General features: G+C 40.6%; 1 protein-coding gene across 2 annotated transcripts in view; it reads right to left on the reverse strand.

Annotated features, from left to right (window-relative positions):
• Positions 1-26868, reverse strand: part of rapgef5a (Rap guanine nucleotide exchange factor (GEF) 5a) — a 51522-nt gene that overhangs the window by 16894 nt on the left and 7760 nt on the right. Inside the window, exons 2-11 of one of the 2 annotated variants that reach the window (XM_044335717.1) lie at positions 24245-24295; positions 20120-20226; positions 19449-19570; positions 18173-18350; positions 13287-13368; positions 13156-13204; positions 12951-13024; positions 9827-10009; positions 2909-3054; positions 1689-1789 (exon numbers count right to left, since the gene is read on the reverse strand). In XM_044335717.1, the coding sequence (XP_044191652.1) occupies positions 1689-1789; positions 2909-3054; positions 9827-10009; positions 12951-13024; positions 13156-13204; positions 13287-13368; positions 18173-18350; positions 19449-19570; positions 20120-20226; positions 24245-24295 (1093 nt within the window). The remainder of the gene's footprint in view (positions 1-1688; positions 1790-2908; positions 3055-9826; positions 10010-12950; positions 13025-13155; positions 13205-13286; positions 13369-18172; positions 18351-19448; positions 19571-20119; positions 20227-24244; positions 24296-26868) is intronic. The other variant, XM_044335718.1, reaches the window with a different exon arrangement.

Below are 26868 nucleotides of genomic sequence, written 5' to 3' on the forward strand. Positions count from 1 at the left end.
ACAAACATGCACATACACTCTTGATCCGCATCTCTGCTTCTGCTTCTCTCTCTGTTCCTCCAAAAAAAGAAAAAAAAAAAAAAAAAAATCAACCCGATCCTTAAAAAAAAAAAAAAAAAAAGTGTCTTTTCTCCTTTCAGTGAATAAATATCAGGCGGTCTTCCTCCACAAAGACCATCTCAGTTCTCCCTCTCTCTCTCTCTCGCTCTCTCTCCCTCTCTCTCCTACATTCATCTCTCTCTCTTTCTTCGTTTGCTTCCTGCAATTCAGTGAGATGGCTCCCTGTGGACTGCTGGGAACTGGTGGTGCTGAGGAGTTGATATATAAAGACGCCTTGTTTGGAAAGGGTGCAAACAAGCAAGAGAAGGGTTGTATAAAATACAGGTTGGGACCCAGATGTCTTGTGTAATGAGTTGTGTGATTAAAGTCTTATTTCACTAGACCTGGAGCTGGATGCATCAGCTGTTCAAACTATAAAAAAGTGTTTTCTTAGTGGAGGGTTAGACTAAATTAAAACCGGTTGCACCACACTTACTAGCTACTTCTTGCGAAGGGATTATTTGTTATTGAATGTTTATACCTACTAACTGCCAGGTGCAACTGTTTCGTCAAGATCTATTGACTATGACAATACATACAAATACAATATACTTAGATACATTCTTCTTTTTATCTGTGCGGGAATGATTAACTTACATCAACAAGATTTTAAGATGAAAGGGGCTGTACTGTAGTCAACGTTACAAATTAAGCCAACTCACATCCACAAACACTGGTTGAAATGATTAGCTGATTCATTGATTAGTCAATCAACGGAAAATCAATCAATACCAAGTCCTTTATCAAGCAGAAAAATGCCAAATACCCATTGGTTCAGGCTTCTGAAATGTGAGGATTTGCTTTTCTCTGTCGATTCTAATTTGAATACGTTTGGGATTTGGACTACTTGTCAGACAAAACACAATATTTAAACATGTCACTTTGTCTATTTTCACTCTTCTTTTACTACTTTTAACATTTTACAGACTAAACAATAAACTGATTCCTACAGTAAACCAGTTTATTGCTACTGTAAGTGCTGCACTGTCAAAAAAAACAGTAGCTGGATTGTAAGGATCCAGCTACTGTAAAACTGAGATATGACAGTTAATAAACTGAAATTGTTTGTGGCAGTAATGTCTTCAATACCCCAGGGGAATCTTTTTACAGACTCATTAGAGCATTTAACCTTTTGAATGTTCCTCGTATTTACAGGCAGTGACATGGCTGAATGAATGCACACATGCACCTGGATGTGGTGTGAGAGCTGACTCATGCAGCCACACACACGCACGCACACTGACAGTATAATCAAGGGGAAGTGCATACCTCCCGGGCTTGAACCCACTTCGGGGAAAATAAAAGAGACAAAAAAGTCCAGGTTGGGCTGTGTTGTAACTTGTTGTGTGGCAGTGAAAATGAAATTCCTTGGAAGGAGGGGGAGGTCTGGTGTTTAGTTTTAAATATACCACCAAACAAAAGACAAACATCTCAGCTGCTGTCTACTTTTCCACCACTTTTCTATCTTTATAATGCAGACACATCCAATTCTTGTGTATAAATGCCTTCTCAGATGTGTCTGTGTGCGCAGTGTGTGTGAAATGTGTGTGTTTAAAGTACATGTGTGGTGTGTGCGTCTCCAAACTTACCGCTCTCCCTGCTCTCTGGTGCCCCTCTTTGGTCATCCAACCGCAGGTCGCTTAGCAGATGCTCCAAGATTTTGAGCGGCGTTCCCGACACCACCACATACCTGTAAGACGAAGGGCCGCAACAATCTTCCTCACTAGAGCACCAAGAACGATCATTTCCCTCCCTCCATCCTCCCTCCCTCTCTCTTTTCCTCTCTTCCCTATGATTCTCCTCTACATCGTCATCATCAATGTAACGAAAATGAGGAACGTCAAATGTACAGATTTCTGAACTGCTACTGCCTTCGTCGTGATTATCATCCTCATCGTCGTCGTCCTCATCATCATCATCTATGTCCTCCTCTGCCTCGGCAAGCCTAGCTCGCTCGGTGGTCATCTTCATATCTAAACACTTCCGGAGGATCAGCCCTCATCTAAGCGTTGTATACCCAGGAAGGGTGCTCTCCTGTGGGGTAAACTGCCTTGCTGTCTGCCACTGTCAGCTAAGAGCTCCAGAGATGAAAACCTTCTCTCTGACAGCACCAACAGTAGGACTGGGAGGGAACTGATTACTACTGAATATGCTGAGCACTCTATACACAAAAACACACACATACACACACCCACTTAACCTGCCTGTCACTGACACTCCCTGCATTGTGCCTTAGGTCTTGAGACACAACAACTTAAAAACAGAAAAACAGACACATATGGCACAAAGAATTCAACTTTGAGGAAATACACACATACATACACATACTCTCTGGTACACACATACACCATCGTACATGCATACACTGATTTATAGAAGGAAAGTAAACCAGTCTTGGTTTCATGGTTGTTTCCCTTTCAGCTGAAAACAAAAAAGTCATTATCCTCTTCCTGCTCTGTGCCAGAAGCTAAAGCATACATTATCTTACACACACACGCACGCACGCACGCACGCACGCACACACACACACACACACACACACACACACACACACACACACACACACACACACACACACACACACACACACACACACACACACACACACACACACACACACACACACACACACAGTGTTGCCAGCACTACTGATATTTTACATGCAAGAGTCTGTGGTTGCAACCTGAGACTCCGAACTACAGGAGAAAAAGCAGGATAGACTTGACAGGAGAGGGAGGAGTACTATGATTATGTTTTTGTTGCCACTGTTGATTTTGAGGGCTATGATTATGTAGGAGGTGGGACTGACCTCTTGTCGCAGTCCTCCTCTCTGGACCCGCCCCCTGAAGATGTGGGTGAGGGCCGTTCTGACGGCGACGTCACTGATGATGTCACTCTTTGCAACACCAACACGTCCCGTCCTCTCTCCTTCAGGCAAACCCTCCCCAACGCCTCCTGAGAGAGAAAGGGAGAAAAAAAAAGATGTAAAAAACAGTGACAACATCTCACCAGGTGAAAGGAGGACGAGCTGTTAGAGGAAAGTTTAAGGGAGTGAAGACTATTTTTTGAACAGTAGACAATTTCAGCCACAATGAGCAATAAAGTGAATGTAATGCATCTCATGTGACTGTATTCATTTCTGCTTCATTATTTGTATTATCACTGTGTGTCAGGACTGTGCACACTGTGACCCATTTATATAATTTTACATTTCAAGTGCATGTGTGTGTTTTAGCTTATTACAGATATATCGTATCTGCGTACATATCGTCCAATGTTGTCCATTTAAAAACTGCGTCACCATTCCGTAGTTTTTCCACCATAGGACACTGACTTTGTTTTTCAACTGTGAAGTGTCTTGCTTAATATCTTTATCACAACTCGAACAAGTTTAAAAGGTCCAAAAAGGCTAAAAAAATAATAATGAATATTGTCCAATACATTACTGTCTGATTTTTTGTTACTGGCCCCAAAAATCCAGTATTGGTAAGGCTCTAATGTCCGGACTCTTTGATTTTCGATTAAAATGTTTCTCTAACACCAATCCAAATCCAGCATTCACACACCAATCCACACATGTGCACACATATATTCTGTTCTCACTAAAAGAGAGAGGTATTGCATTTCCTGTCTTGGCATTGTGTAATTAAAAACAATGGGGACAATTAGGAATGCGGGCTGACACTTAATGATCTCCTGCTCCAAAAATGAACAGCAACTTGATCTGTGAGCACAAAACACACACACATACACACACACTTGCAGTGACAGTGCAAAGGGAAGGGAGTTCCAGATGGACAAAGGAGCACATTAAGAAACAGCCTGGGGAGAGAAGAGGAGAGGGGTAGATCAAAGGAAGAGGACAGGAGCAGAAGGGAAAAAAAGAAGCAAGTCTCTCCTCCAGCTGCTTGCTGCAGTCTCTGTCACAGCCAGAGGGATCGAGTAGCAATCGCAACTGATACAAAGATCTCTCTATGCAGGGTTATCCATCTATTGCACTCTTTCTTATTTTGATACACACAGACACACACACACACCACGTAGGACTGCACACAGTTGTGTTAAGTTATATCGACTTTAAGGTAAAAGTTCTAAGGTCTAAAGTTCAAACAAAGTGCCAACAGTGATCAATAACTGTGATCAAAACATTTACAACCTTGATTTTAATTTAGACATCGTGGAACCTGAACACAGAGCAATGCTAATGCAGTCACAGATACCTCTGTAACACATTAAAACAAGTCAATAGAAAGGCAGACATTTACAAGCATACACACACACACACACACACACACACACACACACACTCTATCTCTGTGATCGTCAGATGAAAGGAGCTGTTTGATCATGAGAGACAGTAGGTGGGATCTGACTTGGGTCAGACAAAACATAATGCCCAAAGTGCTCTTTTTGTGTGTGTGTGTGTGTGTGTGTGCGTGCACGCATGTGTGTGTAGATATGTCCTGATGACTCATATTATTCTACTCTAGGATGATACAGATGTTCAGTGAACTGAAGGTCACCAGATCCTCCCCCTCAGGTGTATTGATGTGTGTGTGTGTGTGTGTGTGTGTGTGTGTGTGTGTGTGTGTGTGTGTGTGTGTGTGTGTGTGTGTGTGTGTGTCTGTCTGTCTGTCTGTCTGTCACATTTTCTTCTTAAACATTCATTTGATTAATCACAATGCGATTTATCTATTTATTTTGTTAGATTATTTGGGCTTATTCATTCCTATTAAACTCCAAATTCTACATCTACTAAAATCTTATGGTATTTACAAAATGTTCCATGTTCACTGTTCAGGTAGAGCTACATGATAATAATGATATAACAATTGAAATTGCAACACAGAATATTTTTTTATTGATTTTGACAAAACGACTCACTGTAGGGGCGTTCAGGTACTGTAGTTCAGTGGTTAAACAGAAAAAAGCACTCGCCCACCACACGCTTCTATCTTGGCTGAGCACTCGAACAAACAAAACTGGAGGTGTTCACACTTTACAGCAGCACCATGTCTTGTTTAGGACTCAATCTGAGCATTTTATGAGATAAATGAAGCTTACAATTTGAATATTGCCGTAATCTATACTGTCATTTTTGTTTTTCTTTTTAATTTACTTCTCAGTTATACCATTTAGCCATCATTAAATTAACTAGGCTACTTAACAATACCATATGATTTCAATATGATTAAACTATAAAGAAGATAACACAGTACTATCACCCAGCCTTTGTCTGAACCGTGGATATGAAACAGCACACAAGACAAACTCTGGACTCCAGTCGGACTGATTTTCACGTTGCACACAGAAACTTCTCAGATACTGAGTTGTATGAATTCACTGTCATGTTTCCAGGTCTTCAAAGTGAATCCAGCTGTGGACAACGTGTATTCCCAAAGAACCCAAGTAACATTCTGTAATTAAATGTCCACAGGGTGTAGCAACACAAAGATGCATATAGCAGATAAATAAGGCAGTGATGTTAAGAGATCTAACACTGCATGCCATTAATTACATTTTGGGCTGGCACCCACACCGCACCCAACGGTACAGATGTGATGTCAAGATAACAAGTTGTGGTGGTCTAAGGACATGCTTGGACCACTTCATGCAGGGTTCAATACGAACCAGGAGGCTTTATCACAAGCCTCCCCTGTTTATCTCTGCTGAAATTTCCTGTCTCTTTTCACCATTAACTCCCTCAGTGTCCCAGATATACTGTGAAAAAAATAAAAAGAGAGAGATTATGTAACCAATTATAACCACTATAAAAACAAAAGAGAAGAAAACGTTGCGCTGTGTTCCTGATACAGTAGCAAACTGTTGATCTTTCCGATAACACACTCACACTCTTTACACAGATGCCAAGAAAAACAACACTGAGCCAAAAGTGGGGGAAGGCAGCGTTATACACTAACACACACACACAAGATCAAAAGGCTGCCAGAAAACACACAAAAACAAAAGTAAAACTTACAACATTCACCTTATTCATATGGGCATACACAAGAATTCACACTCAAATAATCTCTAAAGAATTAAGTGCAAACAGCAATTCCCAACAACATTAATTTAGCCTGAGAAAGAATGTAAGCCACAAAAAGTAAAAATATACAAAGTAGGGACTTGGAACGCAGTGTTGAGGAGGGGTCAGAAAGTTATGCAATAGAGAAAGAGAGAGAACAAGAAAAGGAGGAAAGATTAAAGGAAAGAAACCAAGATGGAAAGAAAGAAACATGAGGGATCATGAAAACTAGTGAGATGGAGTGTGGGAAAAAGTGAGAAGCACAAGAAGCAGTGACTGTGAAAAGAGACATTTGAATCCAACTCACAAACGCATTTTATGCAAACTTTTGAACGGGTAGAGGCACAAAAGGTTTCCAAAAAGTCCATTTACACATGTTTGAGGAAAAAAGAGAATCTTTTAAGAATTGATGATCAATTTGCATGATAGTTTCTATTCTTAAATCACACACACACCCATGTCTATGTGTATATATGTGTATATAATTCAAATATGTAAACATTTCTCATTGCAGTTTAGTAACAGCAAACCTACACTGATTCTGAGGTTTGTTCTCAGGACAGTCACTTGTTCTCAGCTAGCAGGTGTGTCGGTCTCTTTCCTTCCATTCCTCCCAATCCCTTCCTTCAATTCAACCATCTGTACTTCTAGCTCTTCTCCACCCTTCCCTCCTCACTGTCTCCCTCTCTCTGTTTCTGAAACACATTTTCTTTTTCCTCTCTTCAGCAAGCTCAAGCCAGGTCTCTCCCTTTCTCTGCCTTTGAAGGGGCAGACGTTATGCTCGACGGATTTGGATTTGGGAAGAGAAAATAGCGACTAGAGGACATGCACTTGCTGTGCCGCTTGCAGGGTCATTAACTGAGTACACAGCTGTCTCTCTCACACGCATACACGCACGCACGCAAACACACACAAAGTGTTTTTGGGCACAAGAGACAAGAAAGAGATGATGCAAAACACGTTCGGCGTCTTAAAGCTCTTTTGCTCACTCTGTTTCTCTCTCACTCAGTCTGTCTTCTCTTTTCTTTCTCCCTCATACACACACACACACACACACACACACACAATATGATGTATTGTACAGAGGAAAGGTGGGCCTCATGGAAAGCCTAAAGGAAGCCCTTTCTGATCCCTTCCTGTTCCTACCAGTGTGTGTGTGTGTGTGTGTGTGTGTGTGTGTGTGTGTGTGTGTGTGTGCGTGCGTGTATATTGGTGTCTGCGCTGATAGTGACCAAGCCATATCTGTGTTGTGATAGCTCTGGGCCTGATTCCTGGAAATAATGGATAAGAATATGAAAACACAATGCTTTTAGCTCAGCAGCACACATACATGCTACCACACACACACATGCCCGCCCACACATACACACACACGCGCGCACACACACACACACAAGTTGTGTAATTGTTAAATAACACATTCCTTAACTATTAGAAAGTAACATAAGCCATCCAAAAAGAGCCTGTTTGTATGTGTGTCTCATGGGTGCTGTGACCTTGTATAATTCCTTGTGCAGGGTGACCTCTGTTACCAACTGCAGCAAACTCTGATAGCTGAATCAAATGTGAAAGAGTATAAATTCAAGTGAAAAGAAGGCAGAAATGCACGCAATTCACTGTACTGACACATGAATTGTATCACTATGGAAACAGCCCACACCAGTTTGTCAGAGCTTGTCTGTCATGGGAAAAAAAAGGAAACTAGAATAAAATAAAATAAAAAAAATCACCGTGACAACCCAGTAAAAGGAGAGTGGTCTTTGTGGTGAATCGAGCTGGGTGCTTGGTTTTGGGTGCTGCCACGTCTTGTAGTCTGAGCTGGACAATGAGCCGGCTGAGATGATTGTCAAGCCTAATGTACAAATCTTTCTTTTCTGAAAAACACTCTTAGAAATGATGATAGATGAACATGTTATGTTTTGTCTCTTCTACCTCTAATAATATCACGCTACAATAAGTGTGAATGTCACTGTTTTACATATATTTTTGTATTTGTGTTCTAATATGAGGACGTATGTCATCCTCTCTTCTTTTTAAGAGGATTTTGGGATCCTGACAAAAGCTTTGAACTTATAATATATGAAATTATAATTTGAAGACAAACTGAACACTCCTGCATGAGTTGTTGATGCTGCTTTTATTCAGAACATTACAAGAATCATCACTGCTTGCTTTGATGTTTGTTCCTAATTTGTCAAACCTACTGTAAGAAACAGCAAACTTATCTCATGATAATCACAAGGTCTTATATTTACATGATATTTATAGTGGGTATGTATGTGCAGACTGAAGAATCTTTGAACTACAAGGTCATTTCATTATTAATCTTTTAATATTCATTTATCAACATTGTTCCCAGAGTTTCCCTCAAATCCATCTTCAAGTAGCTTGTAAGTTAAAGAAAACATTGCTTCTTCACTCCACAATAATGTCATACCAACCATTATTTAAAGCTTTATGGTTTCAAAATACATGATTTCTTGCACATAATTTCATATCCTGCAAATCCGTAACATCATTTGATGATGGTACAATAGAGTTTTACAAATTCTGTTTACCAACCAGTTTGAGAGGACTTGAAGTTACACTTTAAGATTCAAGTCATCCATATGTTGGTAAACTGTTTTACATATCAAAGGGTTTAGTATGAAGTGTGCAGGGCCTCTCTCTACTATATCCCTGATTAAACAACAATACATTCATGTTTCTCTATAGTTTCCTACAGGAGTAATGCTTTTCTAAAATACAGTATCTTTTCACTTTTGCATGTAAGGAATGAAAATGAATTCATATGCACTTTGAAAAATCCCCAAGGCCGGGCTTCGGTCAAACTCGCCGAGCTGATGTGATATGCGGTAGATTTCACAAACACACACATCACGATGTAGGGTGAAAGAAGACTGCATTCGCTTCGCTTCCTGCCCTCAGGTGTACTGTAGAGCGGGATTATACAGTACAACGCTTCACTAACACCCTGCTCATTATGCGCACACACTGACTCAGCCTGCCACAGCGCCAGCAGTGCATGAACACACACACACACATACACACAAGCTCCCACACATGATTATAAGCCCCAGCCTGAAAACTCACACAGATAAGTGAACACACATACACAAGTGCAGTCACACACACAGTATATTGGCTACTTGACAGACTATAATAAGAGTATGAGATCACATTGCACTAAGCCATTATTAACACCCACACTAGACGAGCTAGAGGACTGGTGGTTGTTTAATCTAAGGTGATCTGAATGAAGCGAAACTCTATATGTGCATCAACAGTGGCAACGTTAGCGTGCGTGTGTGTTTGTGGGTGCATGTCGGTGCCCAGATGTGTCCTCATGTAGGCAGATGATGTACAAAAATGAGCAGGCTTGCTGTAAATGTGTGTACACGTCTGTCTGTCCTTTAGATTGACAACACAAATCATGATGGTCCTGATGAGGCTCCCTGACCTGAATCCATGAGTAACTCAGACCTGAAGTGTGTGCGTGCTTAAAAACGACGACAGCAATGACGACATTTACCGCACGATGACATCAATTACTCTCTACTCATTCTAACCATACAGCTGCAACTCATACTGTGGATTACATAGTGGGCAATCAACAAGTTCACAGAACATCATCAGTCTTATCACTACTGATAATGTAATGTTTGATATCAGTGACATTAAAAATTAACAATCACTCACCGCCTGGTTTCTATCAGGCAGCCGGTAGTTGTGGTTCTGCAGCAGCCGACAGCCGTCCTTGGCCAGACGCTGCACGGCCTCCAGTCCGAGCCGACTGGTCAGCTCCTCGCGGCCGCACACGGTCCCCATCCCTCCTCCACTGCCACTGCCACCGCTGTCCCGCAACGCGCACACCCCGCCCAGCTGCAACACGGGAGGCATGAACACATATCTCAAACCGCAGTCCCAAGACATGGTGGAAACAGTCAAGGTGTGTTTGTGGGATGGAGGTCAAGTAAGTTCAGTGTTTTTGTCCGGTGAGAACCAAAGCAGTTTGGGCATAATCCAGAAACATGCGATAACAAGTTTTCAGTTGCCCCTTTATGTCCATGTGAGGAGAATGAGAAGAAACGGTAATCCTGGGTGTCTCTGTCTATCTTGTTCTCTCTCTAATTCCTCCTCATGATTCACAAACTCTCTTATTCTTTCTATCTATTACAGTCTGTAATTCCCTTTATCTGTTGCACTTCTCTCTTTGTCTCTGTCTGACTGCTCTGTGTCAGAGGATCTGGTGGAGAAAGAGTGAGTGTGTGTGATTAGTTGTATAAGTGGGCGGGAGTGTGTGTCTGTGTGGGAAGAGTGTGTGTTGGGGGTGTGTGAGGTGTCTGTCTGTCTCCACCCCTTTATAGTCGGGAGTTTAAAATGTGGTAACCACCGTGGTAGCCCAGTTTAAGTAGTGTATAAAAGTGTGAATACCTCACAGTGTTGTCTAAAAAAAAATAAAGAGAGACAAGTAGAAGTAAGAGACAGAGACATATACTTAATCAAAAGTGCTGCAGGATACTGGAGAAACGAATGGCTCTGTCCTCAGATAGACCTGACGACAGAAAACATGACTGTGTGTGTGTATGTGTGTATGTGTGTGCTCCCTAGGGTGCTGCTAGTATGATGGTTATCACCACTGGCAGCGGGTAGCCTGGTCTGTTTATTTTCCTTGGAATTGAGAGAGAGAGGTATTTCGTTTGGCTGAGAGTTGGGTAACCCTTCCTGTGAGCTCAACTATCCCACGGTGCCAAGCTCAAGCAGAGAGTAACACACACACATACATGCGCACACACGCACACACACACACACACACAACATGATGGCATACTCCCACGCTTAATTTTGTTTACTAGGAAAGCACCCCCCCAATGACAACTCTTATCTGTTAGAATAGCCACGTACACACACAGACATTATATCAGAGTCACAGTCCCCTGTCCCTTGCTGCTTCCTGTAGACCTGTTCTCAACTTCCTGTCCTAGACACAGAACACACCGAGATAAACCTGTCTGTGGTCTGTGTCTGTTTTTATTATGTGTCCGTCTCCGTCTATCTCCTCTTCTCTCCCATGGTATCCTTAATTCTTCTTTGATCCCTCTTGTGTTTGTAATCCATGACGAGCTAAAACATTCAGTGTTCAATCGGCTGAAGGGTAACCGAAACTAAATTAGACTCCAGTCCACTTAAGCTGCTTTGGAGTTGAATTAGCAAGAGGACAGCATTGTTTCTTGACACCCTAAAAAGTTGTCTGCTCTGTACGTGAAGGAAATCCTTCATGTACATTGCAGTTATGTGTATGATTTAATGACCTCCTTCTCATCATACCAAATAAACTAAACTAAACTAAACTAAACTAATACTCATATTACTAGTAGTTCCCAGACCGGGGGTTAAGACCCCCAAAAAGAGGTCACAAAATGTTGACTGTGGTCGGAAACAAGTAAAACTAAATTTGGAGTGTACCAGTGGCTGGCCAAGAGGTGGGGATGCATACCATAAAACCACAATGTTCCCCATGTGATTTGATTATCAACTGTACAATCAAGGCTGAAATGTCCAAAAAAAAGCTTCTAAAAAAAGAGAGAAAAAACAAAATTATGCTTTTTTTCTAATATTTGCTTTTTTCTAAATACTGTAAGAGAGGGAAAAGAAAAATATACTCTTTAGTTGCACTCTTATACATAAGCAACATGTGACGAGAAGATGCGAGAGGGCATTTCTTTGTATTAAGCAGTCAAAAGCCAGAGACATGTGAACCACTGATCTATAGTATTGTATGTATAACTGTGTTTAAAAGATTCTCTTTTTTCTGTTCTTCTCTATCCTCATATCTCTGGTCTAATCAGACTATAAATAATTGATGGAGAAAAAGATGTTTCCACTGTACAGAGATGGGACCAGGAAGCAAACAGGCCTCCCTCTACTCTGACCCCGTTTTCTACATTTAGCCACCTCATGGAGAAACACACACACACACACACACACACACACACAGATGCTTACACTCAATGACCTTTGAAAGGGGGAGGAAAGGTAGTTAGAAAGATTGGTATCTCTTATTATGGATCTCCCAGTCCAATCTGTGTTGGCGCTGATCAAGTTATATTTTAATTGGCCAGTATTGGTCATATTAAACCTGGTCCATTTCCAGTCCTTTGTTTATAGCACTCTGGGTACAACAGCTGTCAAAAAAAGCCCTATCAAAACAGCTATACTTCTTCCAAATGCATATGCTAACAGCAGAGACTGAAACTACGACCACTTTGCACGCATTTCAGCAACATTTCATATGTGCACTACTCTAAAATGTCGCTGCTGGTTGAAAGTGGCATTTGACCTTTTTGTATTTGGTTTATGCTGCATACAAGAGAGGTTGTCTAAATCTTCCTGTCTTAACAGTTTCAGACTAATTCTACTCTTGCCACAGATATCATACCATATATGCTGTATTCAATACAAGCTATTTTTTATTAATGCAGACATACTCACTTATCAGGTATATTTCTATCTTGGATTAGATTGACTTTTCTAAATTTGATGTAGGCCTATTTTAAGCCAAGTGTACACTGTCCAAATTGGGAATTATAATTATTAGATTGGACTCAATTGGCAGGTAGTGGTAATGAAATTACTGATTGAAATTGTGGGCAAAGACACTTAATATGTTTAAGCTCCCCGATAGCCTAGAGGTAAAGGTGCCAACCAAGAACTACAACGTCCCTGGTTCACATCTGGCATGTCATTCCTGTCTTTCTCTCCCCTTGTTCTTTGGCATATTATTTAGTATGAGTATGAGTGTGTCTGTCTATGTGGGTATTACCGGGCTGCTCTCCTCGCTGGGTGTGCGAGGCTCCTGGTGGCTCGTCTCCGTCGTCTCAGAGTCCTGCTCTGATACTGCAACCGATCACAAAAGACTCATCACATAACATAGTCTTTGTCACTCCATGTTCTCATAATGCAGATGGAAAAATATTAACAAAAACGTCTCAGGAAAACAAACACAGTCGGACTAAATAAATACTTACAAGCTTTGCGAGTCTTTCGGGCGAGAGCAGCTGCCAACTCACTTTGTACCTGTTGGAGGAAAGTGAAATGTGTCACAAAAAACATCTCATAAGATGATACTCAACAAGCAGACATATATGCGCACACTGACCGTAGAAGTGAGCCTCTCGAGAGCTTTCATCTGGAGAATCTCACTGCAAATGTCCCTGTTGCCTTCAGAGTCCTCCTCTGACCTTCAGGGCACACACACATAAACAAACAAAGCTTTACTTTCAAGTGATAAGTGCATTATTCTGATCACTCACCAGAGAAAAAAGTTCTCTGCAGAGCTGTGGTCCTCTACACTGCCCCCTGGTATACTGAGAGAGGAACTACAGCTTACAAATGCATTTACTTCTTAGCTGGAGGTTGAAACCCATGAACCTTTATTTTTTAAAGATAAAATGATACTTGGAATGATATAAGTGGATAGACTATTTTCAATTTTTAACCCTTTACTAAATGAAATACACTCTAGCTAGATCCTCAAATGTGAGGATGGGCCAGTTTTTTCTGATTAAACCATTTTAAATATTTTTGGGGGGTTTTGGAATGTTGATCAGACAAAACAAGCAATTTGAAAGGGTTTTGGGAAGTTGTGATGGGCATCTACAGGGTTGACTGTTTAATTGAAAAAAATAATCAGCCCTAAACATAGTAAACATAGTAAACATACAGCAGACAAATATATTTTCTTGTGAATATTTTATATCCAGCAGAGTGGTACAGTACAGTATGTGCCTGTTTTATTTTCCCTCCCATCCGTCTTTCTAGTTCTTCACTGCTTACACGTCTTTGTATGGAGCATCTCTCTCTCTACCCCCCCTTCTCTCTTTCATGTGGTTTCATTTAAAATAGCTTCCAGACACACCCTCCTATTGATGTTAGCGAGGCTGTGTGTGTGCGTGTGTGTGTGTGTGTGAGAGAGAGAGTGCGTGTGTGCAGCAATGCGGCGGCTGTGTGTACATGTGTTCAAAATGTATATAAATGTGTTATTCTTGTCAAGGGTTTTTTTTTCCAAGTCTGAGTGCATCTGTGACTATGTTTGTGTATGACTTCTTTTGTGTGCATCCACACGCATGTGTGTGTGCTGTATAAACAGGTGGTTGTTTTGGGGTAAACTCTGCATTATTCCCACAGCAATAATGCAAGGTTGTAGAGTTTGTCTTCAACAGTGGCAGCCTGCACCCCCTCACCTAATATGTTCTCTTAGAAAACCACTGTTTGGACTGGTCTACCACACACTGACTCACCCCCTTACACAACGCACATACCCAGACCAATTTGCATACAATTTGGATTTTATCAACAGATCCCAGTGGCACTAGTAATAGTTGTGGAGGAAAAAGGATGAGACCGCGCATGTGTGTGTGTGTGTGTGTGTGTACTGTAATCTGATAAGGGAATGATAAATGCACAAGCGGGAAAGATGGTGATAACATGTAGCCCTCAGCTTGACACTTCAGCTATTGGCTCTGACACAGACAGAGAGACAGGCAGGTAAACCAACGGATGCCTTAAAGGATTGTGAAAATACCATATTTTTTCTGTCAGTCTCTTAACTATAGCAATAAAAACAATCACTAGATTTGCTTTCCTTTCAGTGTTTATGATCAAAATGACTTGTCACTTAAAAAAAAAAGATAACTGATACTCAAACCTCTGGCAGAGCTGGAAAAACAAGGGAAAATTATTGTCACAGTGACTTAATCTGAGAGTTTTCCTTTTTTTTTGTTTCTCAACAAATACTGAGTTCCATTAGTTGACGACAAGATGTACAAAACCTATTCTAAGCCATCATGCTAAATTTATTCCCATCAGGGTCATTAAGTCTTTTTAGTCAGTGTTTATTTGGTAATTTGGTGACTCACCATGAGCCTGAATGTACCGAAGCTGGAAAAAAGGAACAGTGGGAGGTGTGTCACCAATCATTAAGCAACACAGAGTAGTATTGATAGAGGATCAACATGACTGGTGCTTGCAACGCCTAAAAGGTGAATGCCGCAGGAAGTAGATATGTTCTGTGATATTTTGTAATTTACCAAGTGATGCATACACAAACAGATCCTAATCAAAAGCTCACCAGTTTTTGTGAACTATATATCAGCCTATATAATTTAGTCTACCCACTATAACCTATTTATTTATTGGTATGTTGTTCTTTGTCTTCACTAAAGTAGATATCCCTAGAAGGGAGTATAACAATCAGCTAATTTTGCTTTATCAAGTAGCAAGTTATCAGTATCAATGTAATGCTTGCCTCATTAGATTAAACTGCAGGAAGCGATAGGGCGCCAACATTTCTGAGGAGCATAAGCATCAATTACACTTGGTTGCATTTATAATCTTGCTGCAGCACCTTCAAGAACGCTTTATTTCTCCAATTAGAAACGTTTTAACGACAACAGATAAGAACAATTTAGTACACAATGGTTGAATCATTTAATATAATTTAAATTATTGCATTTTAGTAGCCTACTGGAAATTCTATGTCCTTTTTGCAATTTCAAAGAGAACTAGACGCAATTCGAAAGTTAGTCCACTGACCCAAGGCAATTGAGAACCCTTGAGCATCACTGAAAAGGGCTTTCACAGGTGGTTTAACACACATTTATATGCTAAGGCAGGCTCATGCCCTCAGACTGTGCACTCTGCCAGGATTTTGTTTAAATTACTGCATTTTATTAGCCTGCTGGTAATTCTAGCTCCTTTTTACAATTCCAAAGAGAATCAACATTAATCAGAGGATTAGTGTATCACCCAACGCATTATCAAGTCTCAGAAGCAGTTACATCCAGGTGCTTTCGTTCACAGCTTCAACTATTTTTTTTTCACAGCTACAAGAGAGAGACAGGGAGAGAGACAAAGAGGAAGGGAGGGAGTGAGATGGCGAGAGAGAGCAGAGAAACAGTGCGACATTCACAGACAGCAGCGGGGTCAAAGTGACAGACAGAGTTAAAATGTTGAATGCATAATCTTATCTATGTCAAATCCGCAAAAATGAACTGCACTTTTCCGAGTGTAGTTTCAAGAAAATAAAACTATTAGGCCATATTTGGCCTAATAAAGTTTTATACGTATAACCTACAACTATACGAACAGTTATGATAACAGGTATATTTACATCCATTCATGCTGTATAAGTGAGAATACATGAAAAACACTGGATGATAAATATATGCAGACCTATTTGTCATGTAAATTCTGGTCTTTTCAGAGCTGAATACTTTAGCATCACTCAACTGTTGGTACAACCGGGAGAAAAAAAATCCTCATTAAAATCAATTTTAAACATACTAAAATGTCCATAATCCACCATCCCCACCGACCCGACACCCATTGCTCTGCTGAAGCACATCGCCAACCTCTGGAAACACTTTGGTTGAGTGCTACTAAGTGCGCATGTCACCCACTATAATCTATATAAGGTATCTGATGGAGAACGCAGAAATAAGTACAGTATGATACATGAGATTCATATTAGTAAGTATGACATTCAATTCCCCTCGCTGTCTGCTCTCTCCCTGGTGTCTGTAAATACACCCTTTGAAGTTGACACACAGATGAATAAGTTGTGTGCTCTTGTTCCTTTGCTCTCCATATATACTTTTTTATTACCCCCCTCCCTCTCCCACCCATCTCACTCTCTTTCTTTCTCTGAGTGACAGATTGAGTTCAGTAGCAGCCTCAGCAGGAATTCCACACACAGGAGCAGAAAAGCAGGGAACTCTGGCTGACACCACTGTGCGTGTGTATGTGTATGCGTGTGTGTGTGTGTGTGTGTGTGTGATCACATCATGTGTAGGTTTTTGTGTATCAGTGCATTTCTTCTATGGATGTGGAGGTGTGTGTGTGCCTGTGTCTCACATAAGCAGATTGAGGATTTAAAACACTGAATGGAGATTAGGTTTCTCCTTGGGATTTGAGGAAGATATAGGAGAGTGTGTGTATGTGTAAGTGTATATTATGCTGCAAGACAAATGATGCACTTGCATGAGTACACAACACATCCACCACATCAAACAAAGTCACTTGTCACTTTTTGCGGTAAATCACCAGACAGACAAATGACCTCAATCATGAGTCTAAAAGGGAACACTGTCACTTCAAATTTCGATATTTTACCAGAGCAATGAGCTTCCACTTCAGGTCAATGGAGATTATCCAGCACATCACAACTAGCTCACATTCACCATCAACTATGATCTTCATTCTTTAACAGTTTCACATGTTTGTGATAACGACAGAGATCCTGTGACAACAATGGAAACAACTGACTTGCCATCACAACAGATAAATGTGACAAATATTATCCATTCACATCCAGCCAATAGGGCTGACACATTAATTTGAAATTTGAACTGACATTTGAAATTGGCAAAATATTAAAATTTAAATCTCTATTTGATGTTACTGGATTCAAAATTCACAGTGTCTAAACACAAGAGCTTTGTAGTCTAGTGCAGGGCATTGTAAAAAATATGTTGTACAAGTTATACAAGTTGTATATGTTAAACAAGTTGTACATACAAGTATAAAAGAAACATTAAAGAAACAGCCATGCAACTTTCCGATCTACCCCCTAGGCATGTTCGCCTATATGCAGCATGGAGAGACATGTTTCAGTCCTAATTATGTCACCAAACCATCTGAGATGTAATGTGTGGAAGTATTTCGGATTCAACATCAAGGTGAGGAAGTTTGCTGCCTTTCAAATATAAAATGGCCTGACAACAAACCTGATATTACCCGTTAGCTAGTAAATCAGGTGAGGCAGCATATGCTCTGCAAATGAACCGTACTGTGACAATTTTACAACATAGTTTAGGATTAGGCTACATGGGTTGCATTCAACTTAATTAAAACTAATTATGTGTTACTTCTCATTTGTTCAAACTTGATTTTTGTGAAAAACTGACAGCGACTACTATCTATCCATATCCATATATCCATCCATTGCAGTGTAACTTGTGCGGTCAGATTTTAGTGGACACTTACGGGCTGTTGGCTCCACCTCCTGAGCGGAACTGGACATATGGGGCAAGTTGTAAGAGAAGTCTGACAGCTTCTGGCCACTCCCCCTCATTGGAGCGAAACTCACAGGAGGCGGAGTCACACTCCTCAAAGCTGAACTGGTAGTAAGAATTTGAGTCCGAAAACACCACCCGCTGGTCCACTGGGGAAAGGACAGACACACAAATGCAGAAACACACCAAAAAGAAATGTGAATGGCAGCTTCCTCTCCTCCATCACACATCATTTACTTTCTCCACATCATTTGACTTCACAGCTTTAGGACTGTAAAACAGCAACCACATTATTGTTTAATAGCTGTATTTAAATGCGTTTCATTTTATTCTTTGAGTATTATAATTATTATACCGCTATAATATAAACATTGATGGAAAAAAACATTGATCAAAAGAAATTACGTAAAATAATTATTTTTTGTTTATTGCAAACACTTCTTCCTCCTAAAGAAAGAGTAAAGACATGGTGCCCACAATAAAACCTATATAAACTCTTTGTGTCAGTTATGGCGGATTAGTCAGACCACTGAACTGAGCAAATGTCCAAAAGCAGGCCGCCTCAAGAGGATCATGGTTGTTTATTCTTTAAAGAAACATTAATCGTCTTTTAATATTATACTGTCTTCACAAACATGAGTCATTCGTAGCATACTGAGTGTGGTTTCAACACAACATGGGTTAAAAAGGAATATGAATAACATGATGGCATTTCCATTTTATTTTCCTTATGTCTGCTCCATTGAATACAGAAATATGTATCACACCCAGGAACTATCAGTGTGGTGATATTAAAATTACTAATTTCTCATAAGATTTAGTGTGTGGTAAAATGTTAGCCTCTGGTCTCTGGTAAATTGTCTCTGGTGATTCATGAGGGAATATGTTTAAGGCAGAATAATTACTGAGATTATTAGAGGGGGGCTTAGATACACAGTGTACTGAAGCCCAGTTTCAGTGGCATTGTCCTTTATGAAAAGTTAATCTCAGAAAGGTAATGTCACTATCTGTGCTAGACAAGATCTCAATTAAAAGCAGGTTCATGTGCTTAGCAGGTGAATGAGGCAGTGAATTAATCTCTCTGTTTTGTTGGAAATCACCTGGTGAACCGGGTCATCATTTGTCACTTTAGAGATGTGTAGATTGTTGCTGATGTTGCTGGAAGGTGACTATAAATTCGAAGCGCCTCCGACCTCCGGGCATGTTAGTGTGAGCATGAGTGTGTGTATGTGCGATTGTGTTTTTACCAGACAGCAGGACTCCCAGCTCCAGCAGCACCTGCCAGACACGCACAGCAGTAGTCCGACAGCGCACGTACACACACTGCTCACACAGCCACTGCACCAGCTCCACGCCCACATAGCTGCGTCTGTTAAAAGACACACACACGCACACACACATACATTTTCAGCACACAAACAAAGCCGCATAGTGTTATGATGCACATACACACTCCTCTTCCCCCGGCACAAAGCTTGTCTTTTTTTATTTAATCAATATCTATTGATTATTCATTAGTTCTCTGTAAGCCTTTTCCTCTGAAACACTGAATACTTTCCATCTGCTCCCCCCCCCAGATAAACTCCTGGTGTACGTGTGTGTGCGCAAGGATGATTAAGAGTATCTATTTATATTTGCGTCCAGATGTTCACATGTTTTTTGCATGCATCTGTATGTTCTAAATATACAATATATTGCACAGGACTGCATGTATTCCCGTACCATCTTGTAGTCTGCTATAAAATGTCCAACCAGAAAAGACCTCAACTGTGGTTGGTGAGCCAGTGTACATGCTTCACCGGACACATCGATTCAGCCCTACAGACAGATACACACACTCATACTCACGGACACACACACACAAACACACACACACACACACACACACACACACACACACACACAAAGATAAGTGTACCGTATGATTCTGGCCAGGTGTATCTTGTCTTTAGCTGGGTATGGTCCATGAGAGAGGAAGGCATTCCTCACAGCCCGGCCAGCACATGGAAAACTCTGGGAGCAAGACTGATACATACACAGACAGACACACACACATACACAAAAACAAATAAATTACTATGAATTCTTTAAACATTTGCACTGTTTTTCTAAAATATGAATGCTAAACAATTCATAAATGACAAAAGTCTTATCTAAAAAATAGTTTTGGACATGAACATTAGACTACAGAGAGCTGGTCTGGCTACTCTGTCATTGACCGGCTCACAAGGACAGCTCAATTTCTTTCCCCCTCAGGAATGAAACATTGACTGTGTCTACATGCTCTGCAATAATCCTGCTATTGACACCATTGTAAATAAGACAGTATTTCAGTTAAGCTGTTTATATGTATTGCTTGTGCTGTTCCATTCATATTCCCTTTTACATGCTTCAAAGCAGAGCCCACTTAATGACTGATGAGGCTCCATTCGCATTATGTTACGACTTGGGAGACTTCCTCCAGTGTCAATTCAAACTCAAGTTTTATCCTGTCTCTGCTATGAGTGCAAATTTAGCAAAAGACTTAAGTCACTTTGACTTTTATAGTAGAAAGGCAGAGCATGTGTTAGTTAAACTCTCCCTTGTGTTGCAACATTAAGTGCAAATATATATCTACTGACACTTCTGGACACATCATCATGTTCCTGGAATCATGGGGTGTTTCAGGTCTTTCAACATCATACAACTTCCTCCAGGCGACCCAGCCTAGGCTGATCAGACCCCAGCTTGTGCCCAGATGGCAAACTAACTACTCTGCCCCAATTGGCTGTCCTCTCTTGATCATAGCCACCTTGAGGGTCTCTCTGCCGCATCGGTGGTACTATGGATAGCTCTTCTCCTACTCTCTCCCTCAACGCCCAGCAAGCTAAGGGCTCTGGATAGACATTGGGCTGCAAAGCACCTGCACCCAACCTTTATTGGCAAGCATCTTGCTCTCCAGCCACCTTGCAGACATTCTCTGACCAGACTGTTATACTTGGTGATCTTCCTTTCAAATGCCTCTTCCAGGTTGTTCTCACAGAAGGTCCTGGCTACTCCCCAGCTCTGAAAAAGGCAATGGCTTGTTTTGAGGGGTGAGCCAGCGCTGATGGATTCTGCAATGGTCTTCAAGACCTGGTCATGCCTCCATATGTACTGCCCCTCTCCCAGTGCCTTTGTGCAGCAGCTTAGAAAGTGATTGAGGAGGTTTGACAGTTTGGGATGCACATCATAGACCGCCTGGACAAGGAACTTGATCCGGTTGTGCTCAGCCTGCCACAGCTCAGCCCAGGTCACTTTCCACTCCATGGCATTGTCCTATCTGGTCCATGCTCCTTGTTGGCTTATCGCTACTGCAGGTCCTTTCCTCCTCCACCGCTACTCTCACCTCCTCCTGGACTAGGTGTCAATTTCCTTCCCTTTGGTAATGTCAATGTGGGGGGTTGGAAAAGATCGCAGTCCACCACTCCCACCAGCCTCTTGTGACAGAGCTGCAACTTTGCCTGCAAAACAGCTTCCTCTGCTCTCCACTTCCTCCCAGTCCTGACCTGAATTCCAGCTTTGGTCTATGTCCTCCTGCAAGCATACCAGCATGCCACTGCATTTTCATCCTAAAAGCTGTTTGGTGAATTTGTAAGGGTTGGCTATGAACACAGCCCACTTACAGGCTCTTTCACAACGGCATCTCCGATGCCTCTCCAATCAACATAGCACCATGATCAGGACGCATATCAGCCGAGCTAGGCCTGTGCGTTCCTCTTCCCCTGCTTGCTTATGCTAGCGCCTTAGGGTCTTCAGCTCCTGTCTGATGTTGTGAATCTTTGCCATCCTTTGATTCTTTGAATAATGTCCTCTGACACCTTTCCCTTGCTCTTCCCCAAATCCTTCCGAGGCGAGGTTCACAGCTTGCTGTCATAGCTTGAAGTTTCCTGTCAACATCTCCCCCTGCAATCACCTCCAGAATCTGATCTACATCATTATCTAGCTGGTTCCACAGAGATGCCTTGTTAGCTGCTGGCCATTTGATCCTCTTCCTCTCGGACTTGATGCTGAGGTTAGTCTTTTGCAGCACTTGGAGGTTCTGGGCACTGTGGGGTGGCTGGCTCCTCCTGCGTCTTTCCAGGTTGCTTGCCTGTGCATTGTGCGTCTCCTGTTAAAAAGGTATCCTGTGGATTTTTTGACCATTACAGTGGTGCTATGAAGCAATGTTTCCAAAAGTGGGTCCCTGTTTTGTTTGTAATTTGTGCACATACACAAAGATGCACATGCACATGGGAGAAATACACATTCTTGCTGACGGTTTTCCACTTTTCCATTTTTCAGCAGTTGGTAGCATAATGCAACAAAAAACAGCTATGTGTCAGTAAAAGGCAGGTAGGAAGACAGCTAGTCAATAGAAACATTAAAGTAAACATGTAAAAATATTCAAAAACTCTTTGCAAATGTGTTATGATGAAAGAGAAGCATTAAACACATTTGTTAGGCCCCAAAGAAAGTTTGTTCTAGAGATCAACACTACATGAAAAACCTTAAAGGTAGATTAAGGTACTCGTTAGTTATTGTTCTAATCAAAACCTTGCAGTCTATGTGAACACAGTCATTATGCACTTCAATATGTGACCGACACCCAATTTTGATTTCAACTTTGTACAAAAGGGCCCAAAGGTTTCTGGCTGCAAAGCAGAATCACTGATCATTATATTAGGGGCAGCAAGGTGATGTCATCAATGCCCTTCAAACAAAGAGGCTGGATTTAATCAGGCTCACACAGCCAGCCCTTGAATTTCACTTCACACACTGTGGTCTGCTGATCCTTGATAGCCATGTTCTTCAGTTATGGGTGTTGCTAATATAACAAAATTACTTGACAGGCAATTGTATCAAGGTGTGAAAAACAATGACAAATAATTTACAACACCTTTGCTGAAACATGTTTTCGTTCAGATTTTCAAGATATCCTACAAAGTTGCTTCAGTTGCCTGAATTGGTTTTTGAATAAATATGAGGTGACATATCAGCTGTTGAAGAATCATATGTAATGTTGAAGTAATTGATCACAAAGTTCAAGAGTCGAATGGTGGCCAGCCAGTTCTGACTTAAAATTCAAAACGAAGAACTACTCGTTGTCACGATCATCCAAACTAATCTCCATAGTTTATTGATTGGTCCAGCATCAGCATCCAGGTTAAATCAATAATACTCAGTGAATATTTTCAAGACTAGAGTCTTGTAGCAAAACTGAGGCTGGGGGATTTAGACTGGCTTAGCAAAGATCACGTTTAAGCCCCCATTTTTGCAAGCGTTTTCTTAAGTGCCTGTGAGCAAAGACTTTAGTTTTTACGAGCGTCATACAGTACTGCATTTCCACTGAGGCAAGGTATAGAAGAAAATCTAGTGAAATATAATAATTCTGAGGGACAAACTACCAAGCAGATACATTTTTTGGCACAGGTGCACATGTAAGCAGAATCTGAGCTTTAGATGTTGATTTCCCTCATTTTTTAACCTTGTTATTTTTTTAGCTGATGTTTTCAATGTTGAAAGAAACTGTACTGGTGAGATATTTAAACCCTAAGGCCTTTTCCACAGTACAGACTTTACCAAACAGCATTATAGTGATGCATGACAAATTAAGACTCTCTCTGAGTGTGTGTGTGTGCATGCGTGTGTGCAACCTTAAAAGTCATTATAAAATTGAAGTTGAAGTCATTATAGAATGCTTCATAATGTGTTTTGATTATTTTTATAAATCATTATGAATATTTATGAGTGCCGCTTACTATAATTATACAGTGCTATAAGCAGATTATAATGCATTATAAGTATGTTTATAATGCATCATAGACATGGGCGCCATAGAAAGTGTTACCCATGCATGCGTGCGTGCATGCGTGTGTGCGTGCAGTTGGTGAAACTAGCTTGGAAAAATCCCAAGGTAATATCACCACTGATGTCACCTATATTGGGACTTAGCAAACAAATTTTTACCTCGTAGCAAAACTTAAGAGAGGACATCATCTGTGTGTGTGTGTGTGTGTGTGTGTGCGTGTGCGTGTTTCCTTACCTTGTGTACTGTAGGTCCAGTGCTCGGGCCAGGGATAGTGTCTGGTGATTGCTGTTGAAACAAAATACACACAAGCCATCAGAGCCAACACACAATGACACATGCACATAGTAAATACACTGAACAAACAAGCCTCTGAGATGAGAAAGACCAGTTTTTCCATTCCAAAAACATTAGTGAGGTTCTGTTTAAACCAACAGCAGTAACAACTATTGCTAATACACACTTTCAGGTGATAATTAGTGGTTTATTGTAAAGTGACACCTATAAATGCAACATTCTTTTATCAAACTCAAAGAATGTGGCCATTTATTTTACACATAAAGTGTATACTTTATAAGGTTTTTATAAGGATTATCTGGCCTAACTGGTTTATCAGTGAAACCTGACACATATTCACTCAGGCACGTGTTACTACTAAGCCAATACAAGAAATATCATATCATAATATTACAGCGACGCCGTAGTAAATCTCTTCATGGTTTCTACAGTACCATCATGCCATGTTAGAGCCTTTCCCCTGGGCAAATCTGTACCTCTTCTTCCCCTATCACGAAATCAACACTTAATCTTTATGGTTTATTATGGTGCCAGAGGAGCTAGTTGACACCATGTTGACACTGTGGTGACACACTCATCATAAAACAGATAAGAAATGATAGTAACAGCAGAAATGTTTTTGTATTTCACTGCAGTGTAATACATTCCGATGTCATTTAGTAACGACTCATCTCGATTGCTCTGCTGCTGACTTATAAGCTTGCTCCAAATATTTCGAAGCCGCATTTTCAAACTCCAGCAACAATTTTTGAAGATAATAATTCATAACAGGTGTGTTTTTTTAAACACAAGCAATAAAATATCAACTCAAATGTAAACATAATGAGGAATGACAACACTGTGTTAATTTTTTTTTGACTATTTGCATATTTGTTTGCAACTATTTGTCCTGTATTAGGGCCTAATATTGAGTACTGAATCACACATTGCATTATTGTATAGTAACTATGTCATACCAGCTTTGAAAAAAAATGTATGTCTAGTATTCAATATTCCAACATTCATCTTGAAAAAACACTTAATTACCTTACTTTAAGATCAGATTAAGATGTATCTGTTCTTTTCCAACTCACACAAGGAAACCTTTACAGTGCCTATAAAAGTATTCAGTGTTTTTTTTTTTTTTTTTTATAACAGAGTCACTGTGGTTTAAACATTAATTTTTGATGCCGATCAAAGACTCTTTGATCTTGAAGTGAAAAATTAATCTTAATGAAAGTACAAATATAGAGCACAGAATAACTTACCCCTTTACACTGACACACCTAAATTATGACTAGTAGGCCAATTGTTTTTAGAAGTTGCATTAGAAGCTCAATGGAGATCACCTGTGTGTAATCAAGGTGTGACAAGTGATTTTAGGTCAAATGCACCAGATGGTCTAACAGCTGATTGGTCTAATTTGACTTATAATAAAAGCACAGGTGTCACTAATAACATTAACGATGGCTTTGTTGTATTAAAGTACTTCAGTAAGCTATGACAGTGTGACAGTGAGCCGGGACGCACAATAGCAGAAAACTTGAAAATGAAGCAGCTACTGTAAATGTAACTAAGACATCATTAGTTGTATTATTTACACCTGTGCTTCTCCTACTGTGACATTTCAAAATGTCTTAAATGTTTGTTTTTTGTTAGAATGTTCTAACATGAAAAAGTCCAAGTGAGTGAATATCTTTTGCAACAGTTTTTCATCTGATTTGGACTGGGAGCAATCCAGCATCATTATCAGCGGATATGGGTGAGTAAATATCAGATACTGTTAACTGCTGTGAAAACACCAGAGTAAAATACAAACTGTACAGTTGTATTAGGATGACGATCATGTTGCCAGTGTTCATTAAAAACAGACACATGAGAACCTTCTGCAATAGGAGTGCAACTGGTCTGTGAGCTCAGTCTGTAAAGCAGGATCACTGTAAGAGTTGTAGGTTTGATTCCCACTGGAAACCTTCAGAGAAAACTGAGCCGGTGCCGCTGCTCTTCGCCTCTCACTGGCTGACGATAACAAACCACCAGGTGAAGACGAATAGAGAGATCAAATGAGGGAACAAACGAAAAGCACCTCAGCAACTGTAGAGGATGAATGTAGATGAACAAATACAAATGAGTTTGAATGAAAAGAGGAGAAAAAGGAAACTGAACAATTCACAACAGTCTATGAATATATGACGGGGGGGGATATGAGCATGACAGATGGAGAAGGAGAGGGATGAGACGTGAGAGACGCAGAGATCATTTTAATTGTGATTGTGAAAAAGAGAGTGCGCGAGATAAAGACAGAGACGGAGAGAAATGTACTGCTGTGGCTTTGAGTTGCGGGAAAATGAAATAGAGGGATGATTAGAGAGATGTGAAGCAGTGTGTGTGATCCTCATTAGAGCGATGATACTGTCGGGGATGTCGCACACACACACACATGCATACACACAAGCAAGTGAGCGAGCATACACAATTAAATACACACCTTATCCAAAGCCAGTGACTGTACTACAGCTGACTTAATCTCGATTAAGACTGTGCTCACACTAAGGCTTGAATTGTAGTTCTCTGAAGATACACCT

Source organism: Thunnus albacares, chromosome 19 (genome assembly GCF_914725855.1).
Source record: "Thunnus albacares chromosome 19, fThuAlb1.1, whole genome shotgun sequence".
In the NCBI taxonomy this organism is placed as follows: domain Eukaryota; kingdom Metazoa; phylum Chordata; class Actinopteri; order Scombriformes; family Scombridae; genus Thunnus; species Thunnus albacares.